Source organism: Arachis duranensis, chromosome 9, assembly GCF_000817695.3.
Source record: "Arachis duranensis cultivar V14167 chromosome 9, aradu.V14167.gnm2.J7QH, whole genome shotgun sequence".
NCBI classification, from domain to species: domain Eukaryota; kingdom Viridiplantae; phylum Streptophyta; class Magnoliopsida; order Fabales; family Fabaceae; genus Arachis; species Arachis duranensis.
The window spans coordinates 34,171,747-34,199,019 of NC_029780.3; the positions used below are offsets into that span (position 1 = coordinate 34,171,747).

The following is a 27,273-nucleotide window of genomic DNA, read 5'->3' on the forward strand; positions in this document are numbered from 1 at the left end:
GTTTTTTGACTTGAACGTGATTCTTCTCTTTTTTTTTTTTATTTTTTTTTTTTTTTTTTATGAGATCTCTCTTATTTAATATAAAATAAAATACAAAATAGTAAAAAAATTATATAAATTTTAAATATAATTAACGTTATTACATTATAAATTCTAATTAATTTTTAAAAATATTTAAATTCATGTGAGGGTGATAGACAGGTAGAATTAGAATTCCCGTTGTATATCATTTGTATTATATATTATTAATAATTGATAAAATCTGTTGTTGGTGTTATCAAATAACTAAATAAATAAATAAGAAAGAGGTAATAAATATAAAATATAGAATATAATTAGATAACTTTAATAGTAATATTTACTACAATTACTATTATAAAGGAGATGATTAATATATATATTAATATATGTATAGTAGTAGCGTATGAAAGAGAGAAAGAGGGAGAGAGAGAGAGAAGTTTCGTATATAGATAATAGAGAGAGAAGATTATTGTTATTGATGTGTGTTATACACTGAGGTTCAACCTCTATTTATACATGAAATGAGGCTTCATTTTTTACTATCATTAAATGTAATGACTTTGGAAACTTAGCATTTCAATATGGGAAAAGATGAGCCACCTATGGTCATCACATTATTCTTATCGCAACACTCCCCCTTGGATGGCCATTTAAGATTATTGCCTCGTTAAAACCTTACTAAAGAAAAACCCAGTGGAAAAAAACCTTAGTGAAGGAAAAAGAGTACAATATCCTTTAGTGATGGGGACTACCTCATTAAAAACCTTGTCAAGAAAAATTCAATGGGAAAAAACCTGACCAAGGAAAAAAGAGTACAGTCTCCCCCTCTTGTCGATATCATTTAATGTCTCAAAATCGGCGCATCCCAATCTCATGTACCAATCTTTCAAAGGAGGATTTTGGGAGTGACTCTGTAAATAAATCTGCCAGATTATCACTTGAGCGGATTTGTTGGATATCAATTGTTCCTTGATTTTGAAGATTATGAGTGAAGAAGAATTTGGGAGAAATATGCTTTGTTCTATCACCTTTGATGTATCCGCCTTTAAGTTGAGCAATGCATGCTGTATTATCTTCAAACAGGACAGTTGGAGCTATCTTATGATCAATCAATCCACATGATGACAGAATATATTGAATCAGGCTCCTCAGCTAAAAACACTCGCGACTAGCTTCATGAATTGCTAGTATTTCAGCATGATTAGAGGAGGTTGCTGCTATTGTCTGTTTCGTGGACCTCCATGATATAGCTGTACCACCATATGTGAATAGGTATCCTGTTTGAGATCTCCCTTTATGTGGATCAGACAAATATCCAGCATCTGCATAGCCAACTAATTGTGACTTGGATTCATAGGGATAAAACAATCCCATATCAACCGTTCCATGAAGATATCGAAAGATCTGTTTGATTCCACTCTAATGTCTTCTGATTGGAGAGGAACTATATCTTGCTAGTAAATTCACCGCGAATGATATGTCAGGTTGCGTATTATTGGCAAGGTATATCAGCGCTCCAATGGCACTAAGATATGGTACTTTAGGACCAAGGATATCTTCGTTCTCTTCTTTAGGACGGAATTGATCATTTTCCACATCCAAAGATCTTACGATCATTGGGGTACTCAAAGGATGTGACTTATCCATATAAAATCTTTTCAAGATTTTTCTGTGTATGTTGTTTGATGAATAAAGATTCCATTTTTTGTATGCTCGATCTGCAGGCCGAGAAAAAATTTAGTCCTCCAAGATCTTTCATCTCAAACTCTTCTTTTAGAGTTTTTATAATTGTTGGAATCTCTTCAGGAGTCCCAATGATATTTAAATCATCAACGTACACAGCAATTATAATGAATCCATATGCAGTTTTCTTTATGAAAACACATGGGCAGATATCATCATTCTTGAATCTGTTTTTGGCCAGATACTCAGTAAGACGATTATACCACATTCGTCCAGATTACTTTAGACCGTATAAAGATCTTTGCAATTTAACTGAGTATAACCACTGCAAAAATTCATTGAATGGTTTAGACATCTTTAGTCCTTCAGGGACTTTCATATAGACATCCCGATCTAATGAGCCATATAAATAGGCTATTACCACATCCATTAAATGCATATGCAGTTTATGATATTCAGATAAATTGATGAAATAATGCAATATTATCGCATCCACTACTGGGGAATACGTTTCTTCATAATCTATACCGGGCCTTTGTGAAAAACCTTGTGCCATAAGTCGGGCTTTGTAGCGCACAACTTCATTTTTCTCATTTCGTTTTCTCACAAATACCCATCGGTATCCAACAGGTTTTACATCTTCAGGTGTACGGACTACAGGTCCAAAGACTTCATGTTTTGCAAGTGAGTCTAATTCAGCCTTCATGGCTTCTTTCCATTTTGGCCAATCATTCCTTTGTCGACATTCTTTGACTGATCTTGGCTCAAGATCCTTACTTCATGCATGATATTTAATGCCACATTATATGCAAATATTTCATTGACAATTGTCTTATTTCGGTCCCATTTCTCTCCTGTAAAGATATAATTTATCGAGATCTCATCATTTTCATAATTTTCAGGTACCTGAATGTTTTCTGGCGTTAAAATTATATCAGAATTTTGGACAACTGCATGTGTCTTTACTATGTCTTTTTCAACAGGAATAGTATTTACCTATTTTCTCTTTCGAGGATTTTTATCTTTGGAACCGACAAGCCTGCCACGCTTTTGGCGTGTATTTGCTTCAGTGGCTATTTGCCCTACTGGGACATCAATTCGAATTGGGGCATTTTCTGCCCTGCCACGCTTCTGGCGTGAATTTGCTTCAGTGGCTACTTGTCTTACTGGGACATCAATTCGAATTAGGGCATTTTCCGCTGGTATATAAGATTTGGTTATCTTCTTTGTATCGGAAAATGCATCAGGCAATTCATTTGCTATTCTTTGCAAATGTATAATCTTTTGAACTTCTAGTTCACATTGCCCTGATCGAGGATTTAAATGCATCAACGATGATGCATTCCAATTAAGTTCCTTTTCAGAAAGCTTATTCTCTCTCCGTAATGTTGAAAATTTTGATTCATCAAAATGACAATCTGCAAACCGGGCTTTAAATACATCTCCCGTTTATATCTCAAGATACCTCACTATAGAGGGAGAATCATATCCAACATATATCCCCAATTTTTTTTGGGTCCCATTTTGGTGCGATTTGGTGGTGCAATGGGAACATATATCATACACCCAAATATTCTTAAATGGGAGACATTTGGCTGCTGGCCAAAAGCTAATTGCATAGGAGAGAACTGATGGTAACTCGTTGGCCTCAAACGAATAAGTGCTGCGGCATGTAAAATAGCATGCCCCCAAACCGAGGTTGGGAGATTTGTTCTCATAAGCAAGGGTCTAGCAATCAATTGGAGGCGTTTAATAAGTGATTCTGCTAACCCATTTTGTGTGTGAACATAAGCTACTGGATGTTCAACACTTATTCCATTAGCCATACAATAAGCATCAAAAGCTTGGGAAGTAAATTCACCAGCATTATCAAGGCGAATTGCTTTGATTGGATTTTCTGGAAATTGTGCTTTTAATAGAATAATTTGAGCCAGTAATCTCGCAAATGCTAGGTTGTGAGAAGACAATAAGCACACATGTGACCATCTCGAAATGGTGGATAAATAGGTCCACATATATCACCTTGAATCCTTTCTAGGAATTCAGGGGACTCAAATCCAATCTTTGCTGGTGATGGCCTTAAAATTAACTTTCCCTGAAAACATGCAGCACAACAAAATTCACTAGTTTTAAGAATCTTCTGGTTCTTTAGTGAATGTCCATGAGAGTTTTCAATAATTCTCCTCATCATGGTTGTTCCCGGATGACCCAATCTATTATGCCAAGTTATGAATTCATTTGGGCTAGAAAACTTCTGGTTTACAATGGCATGTGATTCAATTGCACTAATCTTGGTATAATATAACCCAGATGAAAGTAAGGGCAACTTTTCTAATATAACTTTCTTATTTGAATCATGAGTTGTGATACATAAGTACTCATGATTTTCCTCATTCATAGTCTCAATATGATATCCATTTCGGTGAATATCTTTAAAGCTCAACAAGTTTCTTCGAGACTTGGTAGACAATAGTGCATCATTTATTATGAATTTTGTTCCTCCAGCTAGGTACCTTGGGGTACGACAGGTACGTGACCAATGGCCCTTTCCACCACAACATAAATATTTATCCTCAATTGATATACTTTGCCCATTATTTCTTTCTTTATCCCACTTCTGGTGAGATCTTTCTTGTGAACATAATTTCTTTTCCTTCCATAATTTTTCTTGTTATCAAAATCTTGCCATTTACCTCTTCTGGGGTTAATTGCCGCATTTACTTCAGGAAATGGGGCGGCACCAACTGGGCGCGCTTCATGATTCCTTAAAAGTAACTCATTGTTGCGTTCAGCAACAAGACAGCAAGAAATTAACTCAGAATATTTTTAAATTCTTTTTCTCGATATTGCTGTTGCAGGAGCACATTCGAGACATGGAAGGTCAAGAAAGTTTTTCCTAACATATCGCGCTTGAAGAAGTATCACATGATTGTACCTTTCTTCAAAGTCTTTCCACAGATCTGCAAGATCTTTTAATGTGTGATATTCATTTTTCAATCATTTGTCAAGATGACGATGAAGGAAAATCATGGCCTTGACTTTTATCCTTCTGGGATGTATTATTTTCAGCCTCAATGATATCTTCAAGATCCATTGAATCAAGATGGATTTCAACATCTATATCCATGATAAATAATTATTTCCAAATATATCAAGAGCATTATATTCAAGATGAAAGAGTTTTGAGATGAATAAACACATTTGAGATTATCTGTCTTGGAGAAATCCGGAAGCTCCACCAACTTTTGGGAATCTGTTAGATCTACTTCCTCTAAATTAACAAGATTCTGCAATGATGCAAATGGAAAAACCAAAATGGTAAACCATAATATGGGGTTAAAAAATCACACCCATCCATCAAACAAATGACAAAACATGCATTGTGTACAAACCTGAACCCCATCCCAAAGTCTTTTAAGTTTAATGTTCCAGAAGCGAAGAGTAACAAGCTTCTCAGGACAAAAATTCAATGGCAGAGATGGCAAAGGGTAGGCATCCCACTCCAAGTATCTTAATTTAGAAGGAAATGGCTTTAGTCCTACGGGAAGCTGCAGTTTATTTAATTTGCCATTACTTTTCGATGGGATATATAATTTGAGAAATATTAACTTAGGCATCTTTTTGAATGTATCAGCATTCAACTGTAGATCTGCTATTTGAGACATATCAAACACTATGCTTTCAATAGAATCAGTTCCCTGATAAATAAAAAAAGAAATGAATTAAATCAAATGAAATCAAGTAATATCAAAACATTGCCTCTAGGAATTCAACTAAACTATATCTCTGTTCTAACAAATTTTCTCCCAGAAAAGAGTGTGTGGCTTACTTTGTTGTTTCCCAAAACATCCCGAATATCATTAGAATCCCACAAGTGGCTACGATTTTCAGGATTTTCACTAGATTGTTGACAAACGATATCCCAACCTAATTCTTGGATCAAGTCATGCATCCGCACACAATTATGAGATATAGCTATTAAAGCTCTATCAAGAAGGGATCTCATGCCAATAGCTGCATACAAGCCACAACTGTCTAACAGATTAACTACGTATTCTACAAGCTCTCCCTTAAAAAACATGCGATGTCTAGAAAAATTTGTTTTGCCTCATCATCTAATCCATCATAACTCAATCTTAAAATATTCTGAATTTCTGGATCTGGTGTCTTCTCAAGCTTTTGTAATGCACTATGCCATTCAGTTTTACTCTTTGAATGAAGAAAAGAACCCAATGCTATTAAGGCTAGTGGGATGCCTTTGCAACAACCAACCGCTTTCCATGATAGCTCCTCGTATCCAATTTGTGGATAGTCTTCATTGAATGCATTCAAACTAAACAGTTTAAATGATTCATGAGAATCTAATATCTTCATCTGATATATTGTTTCAACCGTTGGAACCAGCACATTTTTGTCTCTAGCTGTGATAATGATCTTACTACCTGCGCCACACCATTGAAGCTTCTGAACCAGGTAATCTAATTGCTCTAAACTACTCACGTCATCAAGAACTATAAAATTTCTTTGTTTGCTTACCCTGTCCTCAACAAAAGTGGATTTTCCTGTGTTATTTTGCCAAATTTTCCCTGTAAGAGCTCCAAATAAAGTCGACGACGTAACTCAGTTAGTCCATAGTTTCTTGATCTTTCTCGTACATTTTTTAAGAAGCAGGAGCCTTCAAACGTATAAGAATATTTCTCAAATATAAGTCTTGCTAGAGTTATTTTTCCTATACCCCCTATGCCACAAATTCCAATAATTCTGACTTCAACAGATTCACTTAATAGTGATTCTACCTTTTCAAGATTTTTACTAATGCCAATGAGACTTTTACTATCATTGGGTGGGTAATGGTCAATCAGCTTCTGCAAAACATCTTTGACAATATTCTGAATAAATTCAATTTCGTCCCTAAAATATGAAGGAAGAGGAAAGGGGAGGGGGTCAAGACATAACATTAGGAGCAGTGTAACACGATCGTCAACAAAATTGAACAAAAAGGGGTTCCTTAACTCAATAAATGCATACTTACCTATAAGAATGGGAGTCCAAGCCTTCTAAATTTGTTGCTGCAGTGAGAGCTTCCCTCCACTTTTGAACCTCCGCTTTCTTGTTATTCTGCAAGTGTTTTTTAAACGCTTCATTGGAACTTCCTAGTTGATACCTTACATGTGATGGATCAACGTTGTAGAAGACAGGTATAACAAGCTATCCAAATTCTTTCTTGCACTCCATTATTTTAACCTGTTCTTACAAGTACCACTTTGAGGATGCGTAGTTCTCTGAGAATACAACAAGCAAAAGGCAAGACTCTTCAATTGCTCTGAGGAGGAGGGACGTGATCGAATCTCCTTCGTGAAGCAAGTCATCAGTGTGTGTAACTATCTACTTTTGGGACAGGGCTTTGAAAAGATGGGAAGTGAAGCTTGCGCGTGTATCCTCACCTCTGAAGCTGATGAAAACATCATACTGTAAAGCAGGTAACGGACTATTCAAATGAGAAGAACCAGAATCTTTGACCGGTTGATTCACTTTTGGATCCGAATCCAACACCTGGTCTGAGGTATTAAAATTGTTAACCGGTGGCAGATCTTGGAACTTCACCGGTGTAATTTACGAAGGAACAATAGCACCGCCGTTTACTTTGGATTTCAGTTTAGCTGGGAAAGGTTGGGTGGACGCAGAATCAAGACCGTTACCAGGGAAGATGAATAATCTCATCCGAGCGGTTTTAGGGGAATCTCTGTAGAGGTTATCATACTCAAGCATCAGGCTGTTTAGGCCGCTGTGTAACACCCTAGGTTATATCCTATCCATGAAGGTCTTTAAATAAGGTGCCACACTTGATAGAGATAGAAAATGGACTAAATCGTCATGCAAGGGAGGGTGGAGTGCGCGTGAAGGGGGAAAACGAGTAGCACTAAAATGATGGAATTGAATAATAACTTATCCATGAGTATGGTTCAAAATAAAATGCTTAAAGGTAATTAAAGAAACTAATACGTCCTAACTAATTTCATCGAAGAAGCTCCCATACTTGTGTCCTATCCTATCCTTGATCGAGACCCTTCAGTTATTCATGAATCGGGGTACCAGTGATCTTCCTCCAACACCTTTCCGTGCAGTGAAGATCCGGTTCCTTGGTGTGGGATGAACTAAGACTCGACGGGGTGTCGAGGTGGGTGAATAGGGTATGTATTCCACCTTTGGACTTTCGCAAGGATTCGACTCCTCCTCTGGATCCTCCTCCATGGCGTCTTCCTCCTGGTCAGGGTTGTTGGATTCTTCTTCCTCCGTCTCAGAATCTGATTCGAGATGCACCACTTCGGATGACCGTTTCTTGAATGCTGAAGCGTTCTTATCTAGGAAGGTGACGACGGGCAGTTGGGATTCTTTCTCCACGAACTCTCGACCTAAGTAGATGGTTTGGAGCACGGTAGTAGTGGTCGTAACTACCCACGCTTGCTTCGAGGGGTTATACTCAGAAGTTACCTTCGGGGGGCACTGCATCGCTCTATCCGCCGTGCCATGTTCCTCTGGAGATAGTATGGAAAAAGAAAAGGGATGAGAACCTAAGGTCTCAGTAGGAGTGCTATGCAACACCTCCATGCCTATCTCCAGCCCACGTGTGGAATTTTAAAAAGAGTCGTACGACATGTCATGTAATATGATTCTTGCTTGTAAAGCACATAGGTAAAAAGGAAAGCACATAGAAAAAAATAGAAGAACAGTAACATATGAAACATCGACATGTTCATAAATAAATCTTAAAATGTCTTAGCGATCACCTTCCCTTACCAAGGAATCATCTCGATATCTTGTCTTTGGGGGTCACCTTCCCTTACCGAAGGATCATTCCCTCAGTTTAATTTACAATTAGGGTTATTTAGGCATACACAAGAAGAGATTCATGCAAGAATAGATCATGCAAGAGGGGGAGGACATATACTATGATAAAATAAGCATGTTGAATAGGATGCAAAGCAGGTACTCTCGGTCCTAGAGGGATATTAATAATATAAAATATCGTACAAATGTCCATTACATAGAAAAATAGGATATTTTAAATAGTTAAATGAAATAGTTATAAGGGGACATGTACTCTTAACTCAAAGAAATATTATTAATCTAATGGTATAAAAGTTAATATAATTCCACGTAATAAAATAGGGGATATTAATTAGTTGAATAAATCAATTATAAGGAAACATGTACTCTTGACCCTTAGAAGATATTAATAATATAATGTATAAAATATACTCTAAGTGCATATAGTAAGAATGGGTATATTAAATAAGACATAAAAAAACATGTACTCTTAACATTAAAAAGATAATCATAATATAATGGAATAAAAGGTCATGTAAATGCACATAGTAAAATTAGGGTGATTAAATAAAATATTATAAAGGGACATGTACTCTCAACATTAAAGGAATAATAATATGGTTGTATAAAAGGTCATGTAAATGCACATAAAAAATTAGGGTGATTAAATAAAACATTATAAAGGGACATGTACTCTCAACATTAAAGGAATAATAATATGGTGGTATAAAAGGTCATGTAAATGCGCATAGAAAATTATGGGATATGAATCAAGAGGACATAATTAACATAAGAAATAATCATGATCAATGTGGATGAAAGATAAGTAAAGGATCATTAATGCCGTAAGACACATAAAAGGACGGTAGCCATGCATGAATGGAAAGGAAATAAAATAGAGCATACTACATGCCAATATAAGAGTAAGAAAAATATAATTCTCTACTCTTTTTTCTAACGCTTCTTTTGAGCTTTCCTCTTGTGTTTGCACACAGAATATATTTTTTTTGTAGAGAGAGAAGGGAGAGGATTAGTATTTGAGAGGAGTGATTTTCTACCTATAAGTGCACCCCTATTTATATACATTTGGGGATAGGGTGGTTGGGATAATTTTAATTTCAAATGGAGGGTGGTTACTGGATTTCTATCCAGAAAATTCAAAATTCTAAGCCTATCTCCTAACTGATTTTTAAATTTCGAATTTAATTTTGTTTCTATAAGGGGTGGTTGTTACTCGCTGTCGCTGGTGACGGATATTAGGGCGTCGAAGTCATCGCCGGGGAGCTGATACTTGAAGTGGATGTCACTGGCGGCGTCAAAGAGGGCGGAGAGTTCGGCAAGCATGGCGGTGAAGTCGATTCCACGGTTAACGTAGTGGAGCTTGTTGTGGCCGCCGACGTAGGAGATCTTCTTGTCATTGGAGCGGTGGTGGATCTCGCGGCCATAGCTGCAGAGAAACTTCATGACATAATTCTCCATGTTCTAACCTTTTCTTTCTGCGTTTGGAGTTTATAATCAGAAGAAGCGTTAGCAATGGAAATCGATGAAATAATTTCGTTGCCGATAGCGAAATTAAAAAGAAGTTATTTTATCAATTTTCATTGCTAACACTCCTTCTGATTACAAACTCCAAACGCAGAAAGAAAAGTTCAAAACATGGAGAATTACGACGTGAAGTTTCTCTGCAGCTATGGCAGCGAGATCCACCACCGCCCCAACGATAAGAAGATCTCCTACGTCGGCGGCCACAACAAGCTCCACTACGTTAACCGTGGAATCAACTTCACCGCCATGCTCGCCGAACTCTCCGCCCTCTTTGACGCCGCCGGTGACATCCACTTCAAGTATCAGCTCCCCGGCGATGACTTCGACGCCCTAATATCCGTCAGCAGCGACAGCGGCCTAAACAGCCTGATGCTTGAGTATGATAACCTCTACAGAAATTCTCCTAAAACTGCTCGGATGAGATTATTCATCTTCCCTGGTAACGGTCCTGATTTTGCGTCCACCCAACCTTTCCCAGCTAAACTGAAATCCAAAGTCAACGGTGGTGCTGTTGTTCCTCCGCAAATTACGCCGGTGAAGTTCCAAGATCTGCCACCGGTTAATAATTTTAATACCTTAGACCGGGTGTTGGATTCGGATCCAAAAGTGAATCGACTGGTCGAAGATTTCGGTTCTTCCCATTTGAATAATCCGTTACCTGCTTTACAGTATGATGTTTTCATCAGCTTCAGAGGTGAGGATACACGCGCAAGCTTCACTTCCCATCTTTTCAAAGCCCTATCCCAAAAGCAGATAGTTACATACACTGATGACTTGCTTCACGAAGGATATTCGGTCACGTCCCTCCTCCTCAGAGCAATTGAAGAGTCTTGCCTTTTTCTTGTTGTATTCTCAGAGAACTACGCATCCTCAAAGTGGTGCTTGCAAGAACTAGTTAAAATAATGGAGTGCAAGAAAGAATTTGGACGGCTTGTTATACCTGTCTTCTACAACGTTTATCCATCACATGTAAGATATCAGCTAGGAAGTTACAATGAAGCGTTTAAAAAACACTTGCAGAATAACAAGAAGGCGGAGGTTCAGAAGTGGAGGGAAGCTCTCACTGCAGTAGCAAATTTAGAAGGCTTGGACTCCCGTTCTTATAGGTAAGTATGCGTTTATTGAGTTAAGGAACCCCTTTTTGTTCAATTTTGTTGACGATCGTGTTACACTGCTCCTAATGTTATGTCTTGACCCCCTCTCCTTTCCTCTTCCTTCATATTGTAGGGACGAAATTGAATTCATTCAAAATATTATCAAAGATATTTTGCAGAAGCTGATTGACCATTACCCACCCAATGATAGTAAAAGTCTCGTTGGCATTAGTGAAAATCTTGAAAAGGTAGAATCACTATTAAGTGAATCTGTTGAATTCAGAATGATTGGAATTTGTGGCATATGGGGTATAGGAAAAACAAATCTAGCAAGAATTATATTTGAGAAATATTCTTATACGTTTGAAGGCTCCTGATACTTAGAAAATGTACGAGAAAGATCAGGAAACTATGGATTAACTGAGTTACGTCGTCGACTTTATTTGGAGCTCTTACAGGAAAAATTTTGGAAAAAAATAGGAAAATCCGTTTTTGTTGAGAACAGGGTAAGCAAACAAAGAAATTTCATAGTTCTTGATGACGTGAGTAGTTTAGAGCAATTAGATTACTTGGTTCAGAAGCTTCAATGGTGTGGCGCAGGTAGTAAGATCATTATCACAGCTAGAGACAAAAATGTGCTGGTTCCAACGGTTGAAACAATATATGAGATGAAGATATTAGATTCTCATGAATCATTTAAACTGTTTAGTTTGATTGCATTCAATGAAGACTATCTACAACTTGGATACGAGGAGCTATCATGGAAAGCGGTTGGCTGTTGCAAAGGCATCCCACTAGCCTTAATAGCATTGGGTTCTTTTCTTCATTCAAAGAGTAAAACTGAATGGCATAGTGCATTGAGTAAGCTTGAGAAGACACCAGATCCAGAAATTCAGAATATTTTAAGATTGAGTTATGATGGATTAGATGATGAGGCAAATCAAATTTTTCTAGACATCGCATGTTTTTTTAAGGGAGAACTTGTAGAATACGTAGTTAATCTATTAGACAGTTGTGGCTTGTATGCGGCTATTGGCATGAGATCCCTTCTTGATAGAGCTTTAATAGCTATATCTCATAATTGTGTGTAGATGCATGACTTGATCCAAGAATTAGGTTGGGATATCGTTTGTCAACAATCTAGTGAAAATCCTGAAAATCGTAGCCACTTGTGGGATTCTAATGATATTCGGGATGTTTTGGGAAACAACAAAGTAAGCCACACACTCTTTTCTGGGAGAAAATTTGTTAGAACAGAGATATAGTTTAGTTGAATTCCTAGAGGCAATGTTTTGATATTACTTGATTTTATTTGATTTAATTCATTTCTTTTTTTGTTTATCAGGGAACTGATTCTATTGAAAGCATAGTGTTTGATATGTCTCAAATAGCAGATCTACAGTTGAATGCTGATACATTCAAAAAGATGCCTAAGTTAATATTTCTCAAATTATATATCCCATCGGAAAGTGATGGCAGATTAAATAAACTGCATATTCCCGTAGGACTAAAGCCATTTCCTTCTAAATTAAGATACTTGGAGTGGGATGCTACCCTTTGCCATCTCTGCCATTGAATTTTTGTCCTGAGAAGCTTGTTACTCTTCGCATCCGGAACAGTAAACTTAAAAGACTTTGGGATGGGATTCAGGTTTGTACTCAATGCATGTTTTGTCATTTGTTTGATGGATGGGTGTGATTTTTTAACCCCATATTATGGTTTACCATTTTGGTTTTTCCATTTGCATCATTGCAGAATCTTGTTAATTTAGAGGAAGTAGATCTAACAGATTCCCAAAAGTTGGTAGAGCTTTCGAATTTCTCCAAGACAGATAATCTCAAAAGTGTTTATTCACCCCCGTAAGAAAAGAATTTGTCCCCAAATTCTAGGTCCGAAATTGGTCGATGAGGGTTGTTAAATAACTTTAGGGGTCTTATTTTAACTTCCCCACTGTTGGGGAGGAAAGAAAATCTTCACCATGATCGTTACTTGTAAACAAGTTCGGGAACTTCTGTCTCATGTCTGCCTCCTTTTCCCATGTGTAGTCCCTTGAATTGCCGCTACCCCATGCCACCTTTACCAGTCATATCGTCTTGTTCCTTAGTTGCTTCGTGCTTCCGTCTACAATCTTCATGGCTGGTAGTTCAAAAGTCAGGTCGTCTTTGAGTGTTACATCTTCTTGCTGTAACACATGGGTTGGATCGTGCCGGTATTTTTGGAGTTGGGACACATGGAACACATTGTGTAGCCTCGATAGATTTGGTGGTAGGGCGAGCTGGTATGCTGACTTCCCTATACGTCGGAGGATTTGGAATGGACCCAGGTACCGGGGGCTCAGTTTCCGTACCTTAAGAGCCCTTCCTACCCCGGTGGTGGGGGTGATTTTTAGGAACACGTGATTACCCTCCTGAAATTCAAGGGATTTTCTTCATTGATCTGCGTAACTCTTTTGTTGACTTTGAGCGATGCACATTCTTTCCCTTATCCTTTTGATATCTTCTGTGGTATGTCTTACTAATTCTGGTCCTAAGTAGCCCTTTTCTTCTGGTCCATACCAGCATAAAGGAGATTGGCATCTTCGCCCGTACAGTGCCTCATATGGTGCCATTCTGATGCTACCATGGTAAATGTTGTTGTAAGCAAACTCGATCAGTGGTAGGTGACTCTCCCACTTTTCTGGTCTGTCTAGCACACAAGCTCGTAACATGTCTTCCAACGTCTGGATGGTCCTCTTCGTTTGTCCATCTGTTTGCGGGTGGTATGATGTGCTCAAGCACAACTTTGTCCCAAACGCCTTCTACAATGCTCTCCAAAACCTAGAGGTGAATCTTGGGTCTCTGTCCGAGACTATGGTTGATGGTACCCCGTGTAACCTCACGATCTCTTTGATATATAGCGTGGCTAGTCTTTCTAACGAGTCGGTCGCCTTGATTGGTAGAAAATGGGCAGTCTTTGTAAGCCGGTTCACAATGACCCATATGGCGTCACGTCCTGTTTGAGTACGAGGTAGTCCCATGACGAAATCCATCGATATGTCCTCCCACTTCCATTCTGGGATGCCAAGGGGTTGCAATACCCCTGAGGGTTTTTGATGCTCGATTTTTACCTTCTGACAAATCAGACATTTATTCACGACCGTAGCCAAATCCTTTTTCATCCCTGGCCACCAAAACATCTTCTTCAAATCATGGTACATCTTCGTCATGCCAGGATGAATGGTAAAATCGACTTTATGGGATTCTTCCGTGATCTTGTTTTGGAGATCGCTTTCCCTTGGGACACAGATTCGACCTTGGTATCTCCATACCTTGTCCTCTCCTTTGGTGAAGCCTTTCAATTTTCCTTCCTTGACAAGGCGCAGGGTTTCTTGAAAGTCGGGGTTGGAGCTCTGCGCCTTAGTTATTTGTTCCTTGAATTGACTTGTCACTGTTAGGTAGCTCAGATGTATGCTTTCTGGAGCGGGGCTGACTTGTAAGTTCATGTCTCTGAAATTCTTTATCAACTCTGCCTCTTTTATCATTAGCCATGATGCCTTGAGTACCTTCCAACTCAGAGCATCAGCCACTAGGTTAGCCTTCCCCGGGTGGTAGTTTAGAACAAAGTCATAGTCTTTAAGGAACTCCATCCATCTCCTTTCTTGCATGTTGAGTTCCTTCTAGTCGAATAGGTACTTTAAGCTCTTATGATTGGAGAATACTTGAAACCCAACTCCATACAAATGGTGTCTCCATGTTTTCAGTGCAAATACTATCGCGGCTAGTTCAAGGTCGTGAGTTGGATAGTTGGCTTCGTGGGTCTTCAGTTGCCTCGACGCATACGCCACTACCTTTTTGCATTGCATTAGTACGCAACCCAATCCTTGCCCTGAGACATCGCAGTAGACTTCAAAAGCCATGTTGGGGTTAGGTAGGGTTAGTACTGGGGTGGATGTCAAGCGACATTTTAACTCTTGGAAGCTTCTTTCGCAATCTGGCATCCAAATAAACAGGGTATCCTTCCTGGTTAAGCGAGTTAACGGTAGGGCTACTTGGGAAGACCCTCTTATGAACCTCATATAGTAGCCCACCAATCCTAAAAAACTCCTTATTTCTGTTACTGACGTCGGCCTTTCCCAGTTTAGTACAGAGTCTATCTTACTTGGATCTACTGATATTCTGTTGCCAGAAACCATATGTCCAAGAAATTGTACCTCCTTCATCCAAAACTCACACTTGGATAGTTTCTCGTCTAACTTTTTCTCTCGGAGGGTTCCTAGTATTACACGCAAGTGCTCCTTATGTTCTTCTTCTGTCTTGGAGAAAATCAAAATATCATCTATGAACACCACCACGAAACTGTTAAGGTAAGGTCGAAAGATTCTATTCATGTAGTCCATAAAGACGGCGGGGGCATTGGTCAACCCAAAAGACATTACTGTAAACTCGTAGTGTCCGTATCTCATTCGAAAAGTCGTCTTTTGGATGTCTTCCTCTCTTACCCTTATTTGATGATACCCTGATCTCAAGTCAATTTTGGAGAACACTGTTGCACCTTGTAGTTGGTCCATTAAGTCATCTATTCTTGGGAAGGGATACTTATTCTTCACCGTGATTTTGTTAAGTTGTCTATAGTCTGCGCAGAGACGCATACTGCCATTTTTTTTCTTCACAAATAATACTGGAGCTCCCCAGAGAGAGACACTTATTCTGATGAATCCCTTTTGCAGCAACTCTTCCAGTTGGTTCTTCAGTTCAGTGAGCTCCAACGGAGCCATCCGGTAAGGGGCTATGGAGATTGGTCCCGTCCCAGGCACCAAATCTATGGAGAACTCGACTTCTCGTGTTGGGGAAAAATAGGGAATATCTTCGGGGAAGACATCTGAAAAGTCTCGTACTACTGGTATCTCACCCAACTCCTGATTGAAATCTGCTTTTACCGAATTTAGCAAGGCATATTCTTGCCTCGTACCTGTAGCTTTGGAGGATTTTGGAAGGTCACTGGTGTCTTGTATGGATTGGGAAGGAAAGATGACTTTTCTCTCAAAACAATCTAACAAGACTCAGTTTTTGTTGAGCCAATCCATTCCTAGGATGATGTCTAATCCTACTAAAGGGAGGCACACTAGGTCAGCAAGGTATGACCTACCTGAAATGAGGATGCAAGTCCTCTGATAAACCTGCTGAGTTTTGACACTCTTACCGGCTGGGGTGGTTACTAGTAGGACATATGATAATTTGGTCATGGGTAAACTGATTCTACTAGTAGCAGAGAGATATAAATGAATAAGAAGCACCAGTATCGTATAAAATAGTTAAAGGAGCTCCATTAATTGTGCACTTACCCTCGATTCGATCTTTTGACTGGTGGGATTCCTCGCTGCTGAGGGCAAAGACTCGCCCCTGACGCTGGGGTGCATTGGCAGAGGGTGGAGGAACTCCTGGGCATTCCCTGGCGATATGCCCCGACTGAAAACATCGGAAGCAGACATTTTGCCCGGCAAGGCACCTACCCCTATGTTGCTTCCCACACGAAGCACACTCCTTGAGTTCGGTGTTCTTTGGTAGGGGGTCAGTGGGAGGTTTCTGACGACTCGTGCCCTGTTGAGGTTGCCTTCCTGTAGGTCTTCCAAGAAAGGCCTTCTTCTGTGATGGCTGTTGAGAAGATCCTTGATTTAGCTGCCTTTTCTTGAAATCCTCGCTTCTTTCTGATGCTAGCTTTTTGGTGCATTCTTCGATCACCTGGCACTTGCTAACAAGGGAGGAGAACTTCCGGATTTCCAGTGGAGCTATTGCGGTTAGGATTTCTGCCCTGAGCCCTCCTTGATACTTCATACACTTCCACTTTTCGTCTGGATTAGCCTTATACATTGCGGAAAATTTACAGAGCCTCTCGAACTTCTCTGTGTACTCTGCAATACTCATCCTATCTTGCTTCAGCTGAAGAAACTCCATCTCCTTGGACTCTCGAATAGAAAGGGGAAAGTACTTCTTGTAGAAAGCTTCCTTGAAGGTGGCCCAGCTGATATCTGTTCCAGCATCCTCCAACAACCGTCTTGCTCCATCCCACCAGAACTCGGCATCAGATTTAAGCATGAAGGTAACGTAATTCACTTGCTGCACCTCAGTGCATGGAAAAATTGTGAATACTTTTTCCATTTCTGTCAGCCATTCTTCTGCCATATCAGGGTCGAGGGCCCCACGGAACTCAGGCGGACCGATCTTCTTAAAGTCAGCAAAAGACGTACTGGTTTGTCCTTCCTCCAGCCTGGGAGTATTGGGACCCCTGTCCTCAGTGAACAGTTATTGAGCCATCAGGGTAGTGGCTTGGGCCTGTTCCTTCATCACCTTGGCCATCTCCTTCATGTGCTTTGCAAGGGCTGAGGAGTTCGAGCTCGATCTACATGGGCGTCCATGACTCGCCATAAGTCCTCTGTTCATGGATAATCATAGGGAGAAACTTTTATTAGTCATACCTCCTAAGGCACGATCCCTAGGATCGACTTTGCTCTGATACCAATAATGTAACACCCTAGGTTAAATCCTATCCATGAAGGTCTTTAAATAAGGTGCCACACTTGATAGAGATAGAAAATGGACTAAATCGTCATGCAAGGGAGGGGAGTGCACGTGACGGGGAAAACGAGTAGCAATAAAACGATGGAATTGAATAATAACTTATCCATGAGTATGGTTCAAAATAAAATGCTTAAAGGTAATTAAAGAAACTAATACGTCCTAACTAATTTTGTCGAAGAGGCTCCCACACTTGTGTCCCATCCTATCCTTGATCGGGACCCTTCAATTATTCACGAATCGGGGTATCAGTGGTCTTCCTCCAACACCTTTCCGCACAGTGAAGATTCGATTCCTTGGTGTGGGATGAACTAAGACTCGACGGGGTGCCGAGGTGAGTGAATAGGGTACGTATTCCACCTTTGGACTTTCGCAAGGATTCGACTCCTCCTCTGGATCCTCCTCCATGGCGTCTTTCTCCAGGTCAGGATTGTTGAATTCTTCTTCCTCCGTCTCAGAATCTGATTTGAGATACACCACTTCGGATGACCGTTTCTTTAATGCTGAAGCGTTCTTATCTAGGAAGGTGACGATGGACAGTTGGGATTCTTTCTCCACGAACTCTCGACCTAAGTAGATGGTTTGGAGCACGGTAGTAGTGATCGTAACTACCCACACGTGCTTCGAGGAGTTATACTCAGAAGTTACCTTCGGGGGGCACTGTATCGTCTCTATCCGCCGTGCCATATTCCTCTGGAGATAGTATGGGAAAAGAAAAGGGATGAGAACCTAAGGTCTCAGTAGGAGTGCTATGCAACACCTTCATGCCTATCTCCAGCACACGTGCGGAATTTTAAAAAGAGTCGTACAACATGTCATGTAATATGATTCTTGCTTGTAAAGCACATAGGTAAAAAGGAAAGCACATAGAAAAAAATAGAAGAATAGTAACATATGAAACATCGACATGTTCATAAATAAATCTTAAAAAAAAAAGAGAACATCATTATGATCAAACTTTGCCTTATACTTTCTCTTTTCCTCAACTTATAACTTTTATGAAAGGTATTGAATTTAAACCGGTATAAAATGAGAGTCCCCTTCCCTTACCGAAGGTTCTTATCTCGAACGTCTTAGCGATCACATTCCCTTACCGAAGGATCATCTCGATCAATCACCCTCTCTTACCAAGAGATCATCTCGATATCTTGTCTTTGGGGGTCACCTTCCCGTACCGAAGGATCATTCCCTCAATTTAATTTACAATTAGAGTTGTTTAGGCATACACAAGAAGAGATTCATGCAAGAATAGATCATGCAAGAGCGGGAGGACATATACTATGATAAAATGAGCATGTTGAATAGGATATTATAAGAAAGTATGTACTCTAGGCCCTAAAGGGATATTAATAATATAAAATATCGTACAAATGTCCATTACATAGAAAAAAATGATATTTTAAATAGTTGAATGAAATAGTTATAAGGGGACATGTACTCTTAACTCAAAGAAATATTATTAATCTAATGGTATAAAAGTTAATATAATTCCACGTAATAAAATAAGGGATATTAATTAGTTGAATAAATCAATTATAAGAAAACATGTACTCTTGATCCTTAGAAGATATTAGTAATATAATGTATAAAATATAATCTAAGTGCATGCAGTAAGAATGGGGTATATTAAATTTATTCATAAAAAAAACATGTACTATTAACATTAAAAAGATAATCATAATATAATGGAATAAAAGGTCATGTAAATGCACATAGTAAAATTAGGGTGATTAAATAAAACATTATAAAGGGGCATGTACTCTCAACATTAAAGGAATAATAATATGGTGGTATAAAAGGTCATGTAAATGCACATAGAAAATTAGGGTGATTAAATAAAACATTTATAAAGGGACATGTACTCTCAACATTAAAGGAATAATAATATGGTGGTATAAAAGGTCATGTAAATGCGCATAAAAATTATGGGATATGAATCAAAAGGGCATAATTAACATAAGAAATAATCATGATCAACATGGATGAAAGATAAGTAAAGGATCATTAATGCCATTAGGCACATAAAAGGACGGTAGCCATTAATGAATGGAAAGGAAATAAAATAGAGCATACTACATGCCAATATAAAAGTAAGAAAAGCATAATTCCCTACTCTTTTTCCTAACGCTTCTTTTGAGCTTGCCTCTTGTGTTTGCACACAGAATATATTTTTTGTAGAGAGAGAAGGGAGAGGATTAGTATTTGAGGGGAGTGACTTTCTACCTATAGGTGCACCCCTATTTATATACATTTGGGGATAGGGTGGTTGGGATAATTTTAATTTCAAACGGAAGGTGGTTACTGGATTTCTATCCAGAAAATTCAAAATTCTAAGCCTATCTCCTAACTGATTTTTAAATTTCGAATTTAATTTTGTTTCTAGAAAGGGTGGTTGTTATACGCTGTCGCTGGTGACAGATATTAGGGCGTCGAAGTCATCACCGGGGAGATGATACTTGAAGTGGATGCTTGAGTATCAGCTCCCCAGCGATGACTTCGACGCCCTAATATCCGTCACCAGCGACAGCGGCCTAAACAGCCTGATGCTTGAGTATGATAACCTCTACAGAGATTCTCCTAAAACTGCTCGGATGAGATTATTCATCTTCATTGGTAACGGTCCTAATTCTGCGTCCACCCAACCTTTCCCAGCTAAACTGAAATCCAAAGTCAACGGCGGTGCTATTGTTCCTCCGCGAATTACGCCGGTGAAGTTCCAAGATCTGCCACCGGTTAACAATTTTAATACCTCAGACCGGGTGTTGGATTCGGATCCAAAAGTGAATCGACCGGTCGAAGATTCCGGTTCTTCCCGTTTGAATAGTCCATTACCTGCTTTACAGTATGATGTTTCCATAAGCTTCAGAGGCGAGGATACACGCGCAAGCTTCACTTCCCATCTTTTCAAAGCCCTGTCCCGAAAGTAGATAGTTACATACACTGATGACTTGCTTCACGAAGGAGATTCGATCACGTCCCTCCTCCTCAGAGCAATTGAAAAGTCTTGTCTTTTGCTTGTTGTATTCTCAAAGAACTACGCATCCTCAAAGTGGTGCTTGCAAGAACTGGTTAAAATAATGGAGTGCAAGAAAGAATTTGGACGGCTTGTTATACCTGTCTTCTACAATGTTGATCCATCACATGTAAGGTATCAGCTAGGAAGTTACAGTGAACCGTTTAAAAAACACTTGCAGAATAACAAGAAGGCGGAGGTTCAGAAGTGGAGGGAAGCTTTCACTGCAGCAGCAAATTTAGAAGGCTTGGACTCCCATTCTTATAGGTAAGTATGCGTTTATTGAGTTAAGGAACCCCTTTTTGTTCAATTTTGTTGACGATCGTGTTACACTGCTCCTAATGTTATGTCTTGACCCCCTCCCCTTTCCTCTTCCTTCATATTGTAGGGATGAAATTGAATTCATTCAGAATATTGTCAAAGATATTTTGCAGAAGCTGATTGACCATTACCCACCCAATGACAGTAAAAGTCTCGTTGGCATTAGTGAAAATCTTGAAAAGGTAGAATCACTATTAAGTGAATCTGTTGAAGTCAGAATGATTGGAATTTGTGGCATATGGGGTATAGGAAAAACAACTCTAGCAAGAATTATATTTGAGAAATATTCTTATACCTTTGAAGGCTTCTGATTCTTAGAAAATGTACGAGAAAGATCAGGAAACTATGGATTAACTGAGTTACGTCATCGACTTTATTTGGAGCTCTTACAGGAAAAATTTTGGAAAAAAACAGGAAAATCCGTTTTTGTTGAGAACAGGGTAAGCAAACAAAGAAATTTCATAGTTCTTGATGACGTGAGTAGTTTAGAGCAATTAGATTACTTGGTTTAGAAGCTTCAATGGTGTGGCGCAGGTAGTAAGATCATTATCACAGCTAGAGACAAAAATGTGCTGGTTCCAACGGTTGAAATAATATATGAGATGAAGATATTAGATTCTCATGAATCATTTAAACTGTTTAGTTTGAATGCATTCAATGAAGACTATCAACAAATTGGATACGATGAGCTATCATAGAAAGCAGTTGGCTGTTGCAAAGGCATCCCACTAGCCTTAATAGCATTGGGTTCTTTTCTTTATTCAAAGAGTAAAACTGAATGGCATAGTGCATTGCAAAAGCTTGAGAAGACACCAGATCCAGAAATTTAGAATATTTTAAGATTGAGTTATGATGGATTAGATGATGAGGCAAAACAAATTTTTCTAGACATCGCATGTTTTTTTAAGGGAGAGCTTGTAGAATACATAGTTAATCTGTTAGACAGTTGTGGCTTGTATGCAGCTATTGGCATGAGATCCCTTCTTGATAGAGCTTTAATAGCTATATCTCATAATTGTGTGCGGATGCATGACTTGATCCATGAATTAGGTTGGGATATCATATGTCAACAATCTAGTGGAAATCTTGAAAATCGTAGCCACTTGTGGGATTCTAATGATATTTGGGATGTTTTGGGAAACAACAAAGTAAGCCACACACTCTTTTCTGGGAGAAAATTTGTTAGAATAGAGATATAGTTTAGTTGAATTTCTAGAGGCAATGTTTTGATATTACTTGATTTCATTTGATTTAATTCATTTCTTTTTTTTGTTTATCAGGGAACTGATTCTATTGAAAGCATAGTGTTTGATATGTCTCAAATAGCAGATCTACAGTTGAATGCTGATACATTCAAAAAGATGCCTAAGTTAAGATTTCTCAAATTATATATCCCATCAGAAAGTGATGGCAGATTATATAAACTGTAGCTTCCTGTAGGACTAAAGCCATTTCCTTCTAAATTAAGATACTTGGAGTGGGATGCCTACCCTTTGCCATATCTGCCATTGAATTTTTGTCCTGAGAAGCTTGTTACTCTTCGCATCCGAAACAATAAACTTAAAAGACTTTGGGATGGGATTCAGGTTTGTACATAATGCATGTTTTGTCATTTGTTTGATGGATGTGTACAAACCTGAACTCCATCCCAAAGTCTTTTAAGTTTAATGTTCCGGAAGCGAAGAGTAACAAGCTTCTCAGGACAAAAATTCAATGGCAGAGATGGCAAAGGGTAGGCATCCCACTCCAAGTATCTTAATTTAGAAGGAAATAGCTTTAGTCCTACGGGAAGCTGCAGTTTATTTAATTTGCCATCACTCTTCGATGGGATATATAATTTGAGAAATATTAACTTAGGCATCTTTTTGAATGTATCAGCATTCAACTGTAGATCTGCTATTTGAGACATATCAAACACTATGCTTTCAATAGAATCAGTTCCCTGATAAACAAAAAAAAGAAATGAATTAAATCAAATGAAATCAAGTAATATCAAAACATTGCCTCTAGGAATTCAACTAAACTATATCTCTGTTCTAACAAATTTTCTCCCAGAAAAGAGTGTGTGGCTTACTTTGTTGTTTCCCAAAACATCCTGAATATCATTAGAATCCCACAAGTGGCTATGATTTTCAGGATTTCTACTAGATTGTTGACAAACGATATCCCAACCTAATTCTTGGATCAAGTCATGCATCCGCACACAATTATGAGATATAGCTATTAAAGCTCTATCAAGAAGGGATCTCATGCCAATAGCTGCATACAAGCCACAACTGTCTAACAGATTAACTACGTATTCTACAAGCTCTCCCTTAAAATAACATGCGATGTCTAGAAAAATTTGTTTTGCCTCATCATCTAATCTATCATAACTCAATCTTAAAATATTCTGAATTTCTGGATCTGGTGTCTTCTCAAGCTTTTGTAATGCACTATGCCATTTAGTTTTACTCTTTGAATGAAGAAAAGAACCCAATGCTATTAAGGCTAGTGGGATGCCTTTGCAACAGCTAACCGCTTTCCATGATAGCTCCTCGTATCCAATTTGTGGATAGTCTTCATTGAATGCATTCAAACTAAACAGTTTAAATGATTCATGAGAATCTAATATCTTCATCTCATATATTGTTTCAACCGTTGGAACCAGCACATTTTTGTCTCTAGCTGTGATAATGATCTTACTACCTGCGCCACACCATCGAATCTTCTGAACCAGGTAATCTAATTGCTCTAAACTACTCACGTCATCAAGAACTATAAAATTTCTTTGTTTGCTTACCCTGTCCTCAACAAAAGTGGATTTTCCTGTGTTATTTTGCCAAATTTTCCCTGTAAGAGCTCCAAATAAAGTCGACGACGTAACTTAGTTAGTCCATAGTTTCTTGATCTTTCTCGTACATTTTTTAAGAAGCAGGAGCCTTCAAACGTATAAGAATATTTCTCAAATATAAGTCTTGCTAGGGTTGTTTTTCCTATACCCCCTATGCCACAAATTCCAATAATTCTGACTTCAACAGATTCACTTAATAGTGATTCTACCTTTTCAAGATTTTTACTAATGCCAATGAGACTTTTACTATCATTGGGTGGGTAATGGTTAATCAGCTTCTGCAAAACATCTTTGACAATATTCTGAATGAATTCAATTTTGGCCCTACAATATGAAGGAAGAGGAAAGGGGAAGGGGGTCAAGACATAACATTAGGAGCAGTGTAACACGATCGTCAACAAAATTGAACAAAAAGGGGTTCCTTAACTCAATAAACGCATACTTACCTATAAGAACGGGAGTCCAAGCCTTCTAAATTTGTTGCTGCAGTGAGAGCTTCCCTCCACTTTTGAACCTCTGCTTTCTTGTTATTCTGCAATTGTTTTTTAAACGCTTCATTGGAACTTCCTAGTTGATACCTTACATGTGATGGATCAATGTTGTAGAAGACAGGTATAACAAGCCGTCCAAATTCTTTCTTGCACTACATTATTTTAACCAGTTCTTGCAAGCACCACTTTGAGGATGCGTAGTTCTTTGAGAATACAACAAGCAAAAGACAAGACTCTTCAATTGCTCTGAGGAGGAGGGACGTGATCGAATCTCCTTCGTGAAGCAAGTCATCAGTGTATGTAACTATCTGCTTTTGGGACAGGGCTTTGAAAAGATGGGAAGTGAAGCTTGCGCGTGTATCCTCACCTCTGAAGCTGATGAAAACATCATACTGTAAAGCAGGTAACGGACTATTCAAATGAGAAGAACAAGAATCTTCGACCGGTTGATTCACTTTTGGATCCGAATCCAACACCTGGTCTGAGGTATTAAAATTGTTAACCGGTGGCAGATCTTGGAACTTCACCGGCGTAATTTACGAAGGAACAATAGCACCGCCGTTTACTTTGGATTTCAGTTTAGCTGGGAAAGGTTGGGTGGACGCAGAATCAGGACCGTTACCAGGGAAGATGAATAATCTCATCCGAGCGGTTTTAGGGGAATCTCTGTAGAGGTTATCATACTCAAGCATCAGGCTGTTTAGGCCGCTGTGTAACACCCTAGGTTAAATCCTATCCATGAAGGTCTTTAAATAAGGTGCCACACTTGATAGAGATAGAAAATGGACTAAATCGTCATGCAAGGGAGGGTGGAGTGCGCGTGAAAGGGGAAAACGAGTAGCACTAAAATGATGGAATTGAATAATAACTTATCCATGAGTATGGTTCAAAATAAAATGCTTAAAGGTAATTAAAGAAACTAATACGTCCAAACTAATTTCGTCGAAGAAGCTCCCATACTTGTGTCCTATCCTATCCTTGATCGGGACCCTTCAGTTATTCATGAATCGGGGTACCAGTGATCTTCCTCCAACACCTTTCCGCGCAGTGAAGATCCGGTTCCTTGGTGTGGGATGAACTAAGACTCAACGGGGTGTCGAGGTGGGTGAATAGGGTATGTATTCCACCTTTGGACTTTCGCAAGGATTCGACTCCTCCTCTGGATCCTCCTCCATGGCGTCTTCCTCCTGGTCAGGGTTGTTGGATTCTTCTTCCTCCGTCTCAAAATCTGATTCGACATGCACCACTTCGGATGACTGTTTCTTGAATGCCGAAGCGTTCTTATCTAGGAAGGTGACGACGGGCAGTTGGGATTCTTTCTCCACGAACTCTCGACCTAAGTAGATGGTTTGGAGCACGGTAGTAGTGGTCGTAACTACCCACGCTTGCTTCGAGGGGTTATACTCTGAAGTTACCTTCGGGGGGCACTGCATCGCTCTATCCGCCGTGCCATGTTCCTCTGGAGATAGTATAGGAAAAGAAAAGGGATGAGAACCTAGTATGGGAAAAGAAAAGGGATGAGAACCTAAGGTCTCAGTAGGAGTGCTATGCAACACCTCCATGCCTATCTCCAGCCCACGTGCGGGATTTTAAAAAGAGTCGTACGACATGTCATGTAATATGATTCTTGCTTGTAAAGCACATAGGTAAAAAGGAAAGCACATAGAAAAAAATAGAAGAACAGTAACATATGAAACATCGACATGTTCATAAATAAATCTTAAAATGTCTTAGCGATCACCTTCCCTTACCAAGGAATCATCTTGATATCTTGTCTTTGGGGGTCACCTTCCCTTACCGAAGGATCATTCCCTCAGTTTAATTTACAATTAGGGTTATTTAGGCATACACAAGAAGAGATTCATGCAAGAATAGATCATGCAAGAGGGGGAGGACATATACTATGATAAAATAAGCATGTTGAATAGGATGCAAAGCAGGTACTCTCGGTCCTAGAGGGATATTAATAATATAAAATATCGTACAAATGTCCATTACATAGAAAAATAGGATATTTTAAATAGTTAAATGAAATAGTTATAAGGGGACATGTACTCTTAACTCAAAGAAATATTATTAATCTAATGGTATAAAGGTTAATATAATTCCACGTAATAAAATAGGGGATATTAATTAGTTGAATAAATCAATTATAAGGAAACATGTACTCTTGACCCTTAGAAGATATTAGTAATATAATGTATAAAATATACTCTAAGTGCATATAGTAAGAATGGGGTATATTAAATAAGACATAAAAAAACATGTACTCTTAACATTAAAAAGATAATCATAATATAATGGAATAAAAGGTCATGTAAATGCACATAGTAAAATTAGGGTGATTAAATAAAATATTATAAAGGGGCATGTACTCTCAACATTAAAGGAATAATAATATGGTTGTATAAAAGGTCATGTAAATGCACATAGAAAATTAGGGTGATTAAATAAAACATTATAAAGGGACATGTACTCTCAACATTAAAGGAATAATAATATGGTGGTATAAAAGGTCATGTAAATGCGCATAGAAAATTATGGGATATGAATCAAGAGGACATAATTAACATAAGAAATAATCATGATCAATGTGGATGAAAGATAAGTAAAGGATCATTAATGTCGTAAGACACAAAAAAGGACGGTAGCCATGCATGAATGGAAAGGAAATAAAATAGAGCATACTACATGCCAATATAAGAGTAAGAAAAGTATAATTCTCTACTCTTTTTTCTAACGCTTCTTTTGAGCTTTCCTCTTGTGTTTGCACACAGAATATATTTTTTTTGTAGAGAGAGAAGGGAGAGGATTAGTATTTGAGAGGAGTGATTTTCTACCTATAAGTGCACCCCTATTTATATACATTTGGGGATAGGGTGGTTGGGATAAT

The 27,273-nt window shown here is 38.6% G+C and overlaps 2 protein-coding genes and 4 pseudogenes across 2 annotated transcripts; 3 read left to right on the forward strand and 3 right to left on the reverse strand.

The window, feature by feature from the left end:
• Nucleotides 1–4,708: 4,708 nt before the first annotated feature.
• On the reverse strand, nt 4,709–8,214 carry LOC110275668 (disease resistance protein RPV1-like; annotated as a pseudogene).
• A 1,974-nt stretch (nt 8,215–10,188) lies between these two features.
• Nucleotides 10,189–13,570, forward strand: LOC127741537 (disease resistance protein RPV1-like; annotated as a pseudogene).
• A 1,256-nt stretch (nt 13,571–14,826) lies between these two features.
• Nucleotides 14,827–18,409, reverse strand: LOC107465368 (uncharacterized). Its single transcript, XM_016084347.1, has 4 exons — nt 17,960–18,409; nt 17,551–17,579; nt 16,492–17,432; nt 14,827–16,076 (listed from the first exon to the last, which is right to left on the reverse strand). The coding sequence occupies exons 1-4, from the start codon at nt 18,407–18,409 to the stop codon at nt 14,827–14,829; spliced, it is 2,670 nt and encodes an 889-aa protein (XP_015939833.1).
• A 1,778-nt stretch (nt 18,410–20,187) lies between these two features.
• On the forward strand, nt 20,188–20,649 carry LOC107465369 (uncharacterized). Its single transcript, XM_016084348.1, has one exon. It carries the CDS (start codon nt 20,188–20,190, stop codon nt 20,647–20,649), a length of 462 nt encoding a protein of 153 aa, XP_015939834.1.
• A 150-nt stretch (nt 20,650–20,799) lies between these two features.
• Nucleotides 20,800–21,754, forward strand: LOC107465370 (disease resistance protein RPV1-like; annotated as a pseudogene).
• Nucleotides 21,755–22,665: 911 nt separating this feature from the next.
• LOC110275669 (disease resistance protein RPV1-like) lies at nt 22,666–25,813 on the reverse strand (annotated as a pseudogene).
• Nucleotides 25,814–27,273: the final 1,460 nt, after the last annotated feature.

What these genes read in the sequence shown, in the direction of transcription:
- LOC107465368 (XM_016084347.1), bottom strand. Translation starts at nt 18,409, where the DNA reads ATGGCACGGCGGATAGAGACGATACAGTGCCCCCCGAAGGTAACTTCT. An exon ending in GGCGAGTCATGGACGCCCAT is followed by an intron (nt 17,433 to 17,550) that starts GTAGATCGAGCT and finishes CACTGAGGACAG; the next exon opens with GGGTCCCAATACTCCCAGGC. An exon ending in GTCAAAAGATCGAATCGAGG is followed by an intron (nt 16,077 to 16,491) that starts GTAAGTGCACAA and finishes CGGTAAAAGCAG; the next exon opens with ATTTCAATCAGGAGTTGGGT.
- LOC107465369 (XM_016084348.1), top strand. Translation starts at nt 20,188, where the DNA reads ATGCTTGAGTATCAGCTCCCCAGCGATGACTTCGACGCCCTAATATCC.